Source organism: Ptychodera flava, chromosome 19 (genome assembly GCF_041260155.1).
Source record: "Ptychodera flava strain L36383 chromosome 19, AS_Pfla_20210202, whole genome shotgun sequence".
Classification (NCBI taxonomy): domain Eukaryota; kingdom Metazoa; phylum Hemichordata; class Enteropneusta; family Ptychoderidae; genus Ptychodera; species Ptychodera flava.
The window spans coordinates 26,091,966-26,102,186 of NC_091946.1; the positions used below are offsets into that span (position 1 = coordinate 26,091,966).

General features: G+C 40.4%; 1 protein-coding gene across 4 annotated transcripts in view; it reads left to right on the forward strand.

Annotated features, from left to right (window-relative positions):
• The window catches only part of LOC139119083 (ATP-binding cassette sub-family C member 4-like), a 43,998-nt gene extending 33,777 nt beyond the window's left edge, over positions 1 to 10,221 (forward strand). For all 4 annotated transcript variants that reach the window (XM_070682710.1, XM_070682713.1, XM_070682711.1 and 1 more), the window contains exons 23-28: positions 4,988 to 5,173; positions 5,511 to 5,666; positions 6,024 to 6,113; positions 6,923 to 7,095; positions 7,933 to 8,038; positions 8,632 to 10,221. In XM_070682710.1, coding sequence (XP_070538811.1) covers positions 4,988 to 5,173; positions 5,511 to 5,666; positions 6,024 to 6,113; positions 6,923 to 7,095; positions 7,933 to 8,038; positions 8,632 to 8,916 — 996 coding nt within the window. In that variant the 3' untranslated portion in view covers positions 8,917 to 10,221. The remainder of the gene's footprint in view (positions 1 to 4,987; positions 5,174 to 5,510; positions 5,667 to 6,023; positions 6,114 to 6,922; positions 7,096 to 7,932; positions 8,039 to 8,631) is intronic.

Consider the following 10,221-nt stretch of genomic DNA (forward strand, 5'->3'; position numbering starts at 1 on the left):
AGAGCTGCAAAATTTTATATACGTAGAACCTCGTCCTGACTTACTGATAGAGCTGCAAAATTTTATATACATAGAACCTCGTCCTGACTTACTGATAGAGCTGCAAAATTTTATATACATAGAACCTCGTCCTGACTTACTGATAGAGCTGCAAATTTTATATACATAGAACCTCGTCCTGACTTACTGATAGAGCTGCAAAATTTTATATACATAGAACCTCGTCCTGACTTACTGATAGAGCTGCAAAATTTTATACACATAGGACCTCGTCCTAACTTACTGATAGAGCTGCAAAATTTTATATACATAGAACCTCGTCCTGACTTACTGATACAGCTGCAAAATTTTATACACATAGGACCTCGCTCTAACTTACTGATACAGCCGCAAAATTATATATATGAACTTGTTCTGGCTGACTAATACAACCGCAAAACGATGCTGTGCGTTCCCGGCGTTGAAGGTGCTGGACGGGAGGCGGTAGGCCTCTCGCGCCGCGCTGGGAAAACACAGTATCGTACGCAGGGCCATGGAGCTAAGAATGATCCAGGCTAGGCGCAATTATTGTAGCCCATATGCCGTGCGCGTGGGCTGGCTTTTCTGACCTGTTTCCTGCTTCACAGCAACACGTTAGGAAAAGACCGCGCACAGCCCGGCCGGCTGTGGGCTGCCTTTTTTGCGGCTAGATCCTGGCAAGACTAAAGCTGATACATACATAGTGCTAGCTCTGCATGGCAGGGCTGTGTGTTACCGGCGTTATACGGCCTCCCACCACAAGAGCCACCATGGGAGGCCGTATAACGCCGGTAACACACAGCCCTGCCATGAAGAGCTAGCATAGTGCTAGCGCTTATGCTATTCAAGTGCATTTGAACTTTCCGGTTTATTTTGTGCTAGCGACAACAATGACCGTGGTAATGCTATCACGAGAGATCACAACTGATCTGGGCTGTTCGTAGAAGAAAGGACATGCGCTAGACGTCGACCATACAGTGCTCGTTCACTGCAGGTCACTGCAGTCGGCTGTGCAACCTACTTTCGCGGTCTACAGAGTTAAGAGAATAAAGACAAAAATTTAATTCGGAAATTTTGGTGCAATAAACCCATGCACTATGACGGATGAAGGCAAATTTGTGCAACAAGACAGCAAGTCTTGGACTTTCCTCGGGGCATTCGACGCAAGGAGAATGGCAGTACACAGAGCATGGTGCTTGGTTGTGTTTACGAGAATTAGAAACGATCAGACATTCCAATTCACCAGTCAATCAGCGACACTCAGCCGATAGAGTATATGAGATTCATTGAACATGGCATGAAGGTAGAAAGAGATCTCTTGCGACCTCAATGCCGTCTTCAATGAATCTCATATACTCTGTCGGTTGAGCGTCGCTGATTTTATACTGGTGTTTTGAGTGTCTGATCATTTCTAATTCTCGTAAACACAACCGTTGTATTAGGGACTGGTCAGTGTTTTCGGCCTAGGGGGCGGTGGATTATTTTTTGCAGACGTCAAAAAGTGGCTGAACCCCCCCCACCCTTCCAACTTTCGAAAATAGGGTGACCCCCCAGTGTGAAACAAATGTTAACAAAAGGTGGAATATAAATTGAATAATTCAGTATTTATATATATATATATATATATATATATATATATATATATATATATATATATATATATATATATATATATATATATATATATAATTTTGGGAGTATATTTTCAACAATCAGTCATTCTGTGTTTTAATGAAATAGGTGTCATGTCAGTTGTAAGATATGAACTTAAAAGTGTCAATTCTAAAGTTTGAGTACAGTATTTTGAATGCGCTGTATGTATTCCAACTCTCTTTATGCATAAGCAGATGTCCAGAAACTATTGTAAGGAAAATGTGATTGAAATAATAGTGCATCTTGCTTCTTATAGAGAAAACAGAAAGTATCAGGAACTTGCCATGCTTTTCATATGAAGGGCATGCTGAAAAATATGTTTGATATTTTAAAGAAATGCGCCCAAGGGCGCGCCGAAAAATTTTAAACATACAGATATCTCAAATATATATATGTCAAATATATAAAGTTTTGCACTAGGACAGGGGTCTAAAAATATGTCTTATTATTGTTAAAGTAACGTGCCCAAAAGGCGCCCTAAAATGCAACTCAATGCTGAAATTTGAGGCTGGCACAATGCATTTTATGCAATTACGAGCCCTCGTTGAACTTGAAAAACACACTGACTCCCCTATTGGGCATTTCAAAAACATGGTGCCCCCCATCACCAAAGTCAAAAACAGGGTGACCCAATGAATCCACCGCCCCTCTGGCTGAAGCAACTGACTAGTCCCTTAGCTCCATGCTCCATGCTCCTTCTGTCAGTGACAAAATGCCCCGAGCCCGAAGAAAGTCCAAGACCAAGCATTGCTGTCTTTTTACTCAAATTTATCTTCATCCATCATTGTGCATGGGTTTATTGCACCAAGATTTCAGTATTAAATTTTTGTCTTTATTCTCGTAACTGTGTAGACCGCGAAAGTTTGTTGCACAGCTGACGGTTTTCCGCGGTCTCAGTGAACGATCGTTGTATGGTTGACGCCGTTGCATGGTTGACGAGTAGCCCTGCGTACAGGTCTGTGTGTTCCCGGCCGTATAACGCCGGGAACTCACAGACATGTACACAGGGTTAGGCTGCGAGCCGCCCAGATCAGTGGTGATCTCACCTGATAGCAATACCACGATCATTGTTGTGGCTACCTTACTACAGTGTAGATCAAAAATAAACCGGAAAGTTCAAATGCACTTGAATAGCACAAGCGCCAGCACTATGCGTGTATTGGCTTTCGCCTTGCCAGGGTCTAGCCGCGTACGATACCGGGCAGAGTTCAATCACGCTTTATGATCACCAGGTATTACACTCAATCCAAGACGAGTCTGTATGTAAACGTTTCCCACGGAGTCTGTGTATAAAACTTCCCAGCTAGCTGTATGTAAAATTTTCCCGCCGAGTCTGTGTATAAAACTTCCTAGCTGGCTGTATGTAAAATTTTCCAACCGAGTCTGTGTATAAAACTTCCCAGCTAGCTGTATGTAAAATTTTCGCACCGAGTCTGTGTATAAAACTTCCCAGCTAGATGTATGTAAAAATTTTCCCACCGAGTCTGTGTATAAAACTTCCCAGCGTGTAAATTTCCGAGTCCCATCTATGTGAAAACGTTAACGAGACTGTATATAAAGTTTTGCAGTTGGTATTACGTGTATATAAAATTTTACAGCTGTATGTATGCAAAGTGAAAACGAGGTTGAATGTAAATATTTTCGAGACATAAACTTACAGTAGAAAAAATGTACATTCAACCTCGTTTTCAACTGCATGTCGAAAGCGAGGCTGAATGTAAATATTTTCGGGACAAGCTTAGTCTGGCTCCCTGACCCATTTCCCCGGTAGAGGGCGTGGGGAAATATGGGGTCAGGTACCGGGTAGCCATCTTGAACAGAATTTTGTTCAAGATGGCGGAGGTTAGTCACCTGACAGTCACCTGCTACAACAAATATGGCTGCTACCATGAAAACGCCGGTCAAAATTCGACTGGATCAGAATTATGTTCGAACACTGGTATCCGAACCAAAAACATTGGCACACGAGACGGGAAACATAAACTGAAAGGATTATTCCAGAAGTACGGGGAAATAGAGGTGATTGAAGGCTGGCTGTGATATCGCAGCAGTAGGCCTACTTGTTGCGTGTATCGAACACGCTAGGGTCATTGAGGTCATCGCCGACTGTGGCGTGACCCAATGACCCGAGCACGTTCGATACACGACACAAGTACTGCTGCGATATCACAGCTAATTGAAAGCAAACTTGTTGGAACTGTGAACGACGATTGATTTCGATGGATAGAATGGTGTCCGAATTTCGTGAAAAATGCCAGGCATCATGTCGACGTTCTAAAAGTATTAAGAGGTGTGCTAACAGTGGCTAAATCATGGAGGTAGAAAGACTTTCTTTCTACTTCCACGGCTTTGTGGTACAAACAAGAAGTTGGTGTCAAGTGAGCCTGAAAGTGCGAAACCCAAGAAAGATGAGAAAAAGTTACAAGTGTTACTTTCATCCAATCACAGCTTGTTTTATTTTAACCCAATAGCGTCCATGTTTACATTAGCCGGTACCTGACCCTATATTTCCCCACGCCCTCTACCGGGGAAATGGGTCAGGGAACCAGACTAGGGACAAGCTCACAGTTGAAAAAAATTACATTCAACCTCGTTTTCAACTGTATGTCGAAAGCGAGGTTGTTTGTAAATTTATCCAAGTCCAGGCTCTATGTATTTATGTAATGTATGTATGTATGTATGTATGCATGTATGTATCTGTGTTTGTTTATATGTATGTATAGTGTGTGTGTTTATGCATGTTTTTGCGAATGTATGTGTGCACATACATATGTATGTATGTATGTATGTATGTATGTATTTATGCATGTATGTATGTATGTATTCTACATGTATAAATGCATACCCTATATGCGTAAATATATCGAAAGCGAGGTTGTTTGTAAATTTATCCAAGTCCAGGCTCTATGTATTTATGTAATGTATGTATGTATGTATGTATGCATGTATGTATCTGTGTTTGTTTATATGTATGTATAGTGTGTGTGTTTATGCATGTTTTTGCGAATGTATGTGTGCACATACATATGTATGTATGTATGTATGTATGTATGTATGTATGTATGTATGTATTTATGCATGTTTGTATGTATGTATTCTACATGTATAAATGCATACCCTATATGCGTAAATATATGTATATATATATATATTATATATGTATATAATTTCTCTCTATATATACATTTTCCATCTTTTCTATCTCTAAAAAAAGCTTGATTGTGTAAATTAATTTTTTTACATTTGGCGCCTGGTACACTGAAATGCTAACATGTTGTCTATCTGATTTTGACTTCTATCCCTTCCCTTCCTATAGATGATATCGGTGGAAAGAATACGTCAATACAGCGAATTGGAACCGGAAACAGATGGATCCAGAACACCTAGAGAAGAATGGCCTTCAGAGGGCGCAATCTCCTTCAATGATGTCTCATATTCGTACAACCTTGACAGCCCGCCAAAACTGAAGAGAGTTAACTTCTCAATTCGACCACGAGAAAAGGTAAGCAGATTTATTTTGAAATTTTGAAATCTATTTCGATGCTACGATGTTGACGTGGCATTGAGCGTGTGTGCAAGCATTCTTTGAACTAGGCGAAACGTGTGTGTTCGGTTTCCTGATTTGCATTTTTTCTCGGTCACAGGCTACCGGGGGGGGGGGGGGGGAGCTGTCCACCAAGTACCTTATAACCACAATAGTCAGAGGACGATGCCAGAAACAAGTGAAAATTAAGCACTAATGCTTCAAGTCTCCATCGCTTCGTGACGTTGCCTTTCACGTCGATAATTTTGTTCTCCCTTATTCAAAATACATTTTTTTCGTACTATTGCTTTTGTAGATCGGCATCGTCGGAAGAAGTGGCGCCGGTAAGAGCACAATTATAGAAGCCTTACTGCGCATGTCCGAACCAGAAGGCACCATCACCATCGATGGCGAGTCCACGGACGATGTAAAGCTGTGTGTGTTACGAAACAAGATAGCCGTCATACCACAGGTGGGTAGATAACCACGTGACCTGTCGCATTCTGCTTGAATGTCAAAGCTAAGCACTCCGAAATAGAGGGAGCAAACGCAAGGCAATGTTAAAGGACAGGTTAATTACATGTACACACAAGACAAAAAACCCGAAAATTAATCAAAGTTTTTAATCTTCAACGTCTAAAAGTTGTTTCACGTAGACTTGTTTGTTGATCAGCCCATCTTGTTGTAGTATTTTGAAAAAAACTGCTACCAACGAAAAGGAACGCTAAAAAAGATTTGAAGAGATTAAAGAATCGGCCTGTTTCGGCACTCGGTGGTCAGCTATTGGCCGGACGATTTTAAATCATTTGCTTTGAATTCTTTTTTCTAGGTGCCCATGCTATTCAGTGGAACGTTACGGATGAACCTTGACCCCTTCGATGAGTTTGATGATGAGAGGCTGTGGAAGGTGATAGATCAGGTACAACAATCACCGTATTTTACAGTAGATTCTATAATATTTCCGAGAAATACTTCTGGCCGGTTTTTTTACCTGGTCATAGCGGTCACTGTGGAAAGTGCATTTGACATTCATTCATTCAAGCGCAAGCACAGTGTTGTCTTCATCAGCATCTGTGATTAAGTGTTCGCCTACATAAAGAGGACAAACGTTACAGTTTAGGGAACTGACTTTCAATCTAAGAGATACTTATATGACGGTCAAAGTGACGATCTTCAAATGTTCGAACATGCCATTTCGCCACGTGCCTACGTGCCAAATTTATTTGTATGGGCAAATAAACCGTTTGCAATAACTGGGTTTGTTTGCTAGTTTTATGTTATATAGCCAGCAAAAGTAAAAATCGTTTACATGCTATCAAACGTAAGACGTTCAGATTTTGCTCTAGTATCCGAATCAAAGTGGACATAAAGAATGAAAACCGGAGTCATATTTTATGGAACAGATCTAGACATGTTCCGTTTTTCCCGCCTGGGTTTGTGTAACAACCGGCCGAGTATTTGTTTCAGTTAGAGAATATCACTACGCTGATAGTTAGGCTTTTCGAATATTTGCTCCATGCATGCTTAGTATTGCGAGCCGACGTCATTGGCGGCGCATTTGAAGACATGAATGAGCAGTGTATGCGATAATCCGAGGGCGCATAATATAATGAATAAAATATACCCTGAATAACGTTGAATTTCGAAGTAGCATTCAGTATATCTAGTATTGTAAGACATCGCCTGCACTGCCTCGTTGATGGAATATTGCATTTTGAACTCTTCCAGGTCGACCTGCGTGAAATGGTCGAAGCAATGGAAGAACGTTTTGATGGGGAGCTGTGCGAGGGCGGTAGCAATCTAAGTGTTGGCCAGAGACAACTGGTGTGTCTGGCCCGTGCCATCCTGCAGGAGACCAAGATATTGGTCATCGACGAGGCTACAGCCAATATTGACGCGACGTAAGTATGAAAGTAGTTCTGTTGTTTTGTAACAAACAAAATCACTTCTCTGTACGTGTGACAACCCTTTCACCGCAGATATTCGGTAATGCATATCTACTTGCGGTAGAATGCGCCTCGGGGACAGATATTCAGACTCTCAAACATTTTCAATTCTTTTTCTGAGCTACCATTTTTAGGGGTTCATTTTAAAGCTCTTGGTGTAAAAAAAAACTTTTCACTGGCTTAGTTTTTTTCGAAAATCGAAAATTTTATTTCCATTTTGAATTTCAAATATCGGTAAATCTTGAGTAATTTGTTTGCCTAGTTCCAACTTGTGCACGGTGACCCCAGATTTTTATTCTTGATTTTGAAAGAGAATGATAGAAATATTCTTTGAGGAAAGTTTGAGCAAAAGTTAAAGTCTTTCACTTTCGAGGCGAGAACTACCTTAAATCTATGAAGGCAGCCGGGCCATCGGTATGAGCCGGTGAATCATGGATAATGTATTGTAATCTTATAGTGAATCTTGACACCATCGCAAAGCGTCAGTCACATTACCGTCAAGAATTATAATAAACGCGATTATTGTCGGGGTCATTCCCAAGATATACAAGAAGGGGAAGCAATCCACTGCGTCTTGGTTGAGAAGTGTGTTATTTTCTTTTACTATTCAGAAAGTAAGTTTCCGCCAAGCGTTGATCGGAAAGTTTGTGAACTGTCCCTTGAGCTAAGAATGTTTCATATGTTTGTGCAGATAAAGAGAAAATTACACACCTGCTGCAAGGGGTTCTCCTTAATCGTGATCAATGTTGTTTATTTGTCTATAATTGTTTGTTTGTTTGTTTTATTATTCAGTACTGATGAAAGGATACAGAAAACCATCAAAAAGCAATTTAAAGATTGCACAGTGTTAACGATAGCACATCGCTTGAACACCGTTATCGACTGCGACAAAATTATGGTAAGTTTTATATTCATTAGGTCTCGTAATGTTAAATTCACCGCAGATAAATGAGTGAAGAAGCATTGGTACCTATGTACATGCCAGCCGTGCTACACAAACATCACTACAATTGTTGTGGTGTTGAACATTCTCATGTGCCGTTTACAGTACCGTACCGCGGTGGCCTATTATTTTTCCACATAAACATCCACTTTGTACCCAGGCCAAAGTGAAAGTTTTACACCAGCCGTCTCTCCGGACTTTTACCACAACTACAAATACAGAAGACCGTGCGTAGTGATACAGATAAACTTAACAACATTAGCGTTTTCACTGCAAATAGAAAAGGATTTTAAATTTTGATTGATTGGTTACGCTCTCACTGATCCATAACTCTCTATTCTGGCATGTACGTCTTGTGTACCTACAGTTGTAAAACAATGAGAAGCACTTTCTGGCGTTGAGCGACTGTATTGTAATGTAACGGTTATGCTTGAAAGAACAGCACAAAGGTAAAATAACCTTCCGCGATATTTTAAATCCATGTGCCCAGTTTTTGACATTGAATCTTTCCTTACCACTTGACTTCAATTTTGTTTTACATCGCATAGGTTGTCCACGATGGCACGATCGCCGAGTTCGACGAGCCGTACAAGTTGATGCAGAAAGAGGAGGGCGCTTTCCGCAACATGGTGACGGCATCCAAGGGAATCAAAAGTAAGATCGAGATGATGGCGAAACTCAAAAAACAGGAGAATAGGAAATCAAAAGGTGTCAGATACAGGAGGATGAGCGATGCCACCTTTAACAGGGAACCCAATGGTGATTTGAATGTTCGATCCAAGTGCAGGGATGACGAGGAGAAGGCGCCCTTGGCAAGTGACACCGAGCTGTGAATCCATGACTGTCCAGTTTTCTGCAAAAATACTGACGACAGCAGTCTGTTTCAACATCTCGAAGGAAAACCGGAAACTCAAATAGGAATAAATAAAATCGCCTGCCCGTGTTTATCTCCTCTTCGAACAGGCCTTCGGCGTTGCTCTGAGTGACGAAGTTAGCGTGTGTCTGAACCCACATATATGTTCGTTGTGAACAAATACCTACCGAAGGAGTGGCGGGTCACTGTGGCTCTTTTGCGCGCGCACAGCGTGGGGATGACGTAGCAGAATTTGTGCGCGTGAATTGATGACGGACTGTCTTAAATTCTGAAAATTCTGAATCGGATATCGCCATAGTGAAGCACAATGAAGAGTTAGTTTGTCAAGCAACATTTCAAATATGCGGCAAATGTGCTGATTTTACAAGTTAAATTTTTATCACAATTGAGACTTCTGATAAAAACCTTCAAGAAGAACTGTCATAATTGTCTTTTTGGAGTTCACAAAGAAGTTAATGAACAAATGTATCATACACTAAATGCAAGGTCTTGCACGTAATTTTCCGTTCTTTTGAAGATTTATGCAAATTGATAGTGCAAAATCTTATACCAGACTGAGAGATTAGCATTATTGGCAAAAAAAAAGAAATTCTTTGCGTAAAAATGTACCAAACATTCCAACTTTCAGAATCTAGTAATTTTTATCAACACAATTACATATAAGCTCACTCATACATCCATGGACACACACGTCGTTACACACATACGTCTGTATAAGCATAGACAGACACATACACACAGTAACGTATGCACACATACATACATACATACATACATACATACATACATACATACATACATACATACATACATACATACATACATACATACATAGACGGACAGATGAACTGTACATTTCAAATTTAAGCAATTTCGTAATCTGTAAGTGTAACTGACATTCCATTTGGATAGTAGTGTTGGACAACTTCATTTCCATGATCGCTGCATCTATCGAAGGATGCGTTTTCTTGAGCTTTGATGAAACGAGCATTACTTTCTGTGATACAGATAAATCGATAGCATTTGGAGAATTATTAATGTGAATACTCGAGGTGTATATACAGTGTTTACATTTTCTCAGTTCTTTGAAGAGCGAAGACATTTCATTTATTTCCGACTTTTTTATTGCTTCTTAAGTTACTTACGTATAATGACATATTTTCTTCTGTCGAGAGTTTTAATGTGGCTTTTTACTGCCAATTTTCATGTCGAGACTACAGTAAGATAGAAAAAAGTAATAAAAGTGGTACACACTATACGGGAA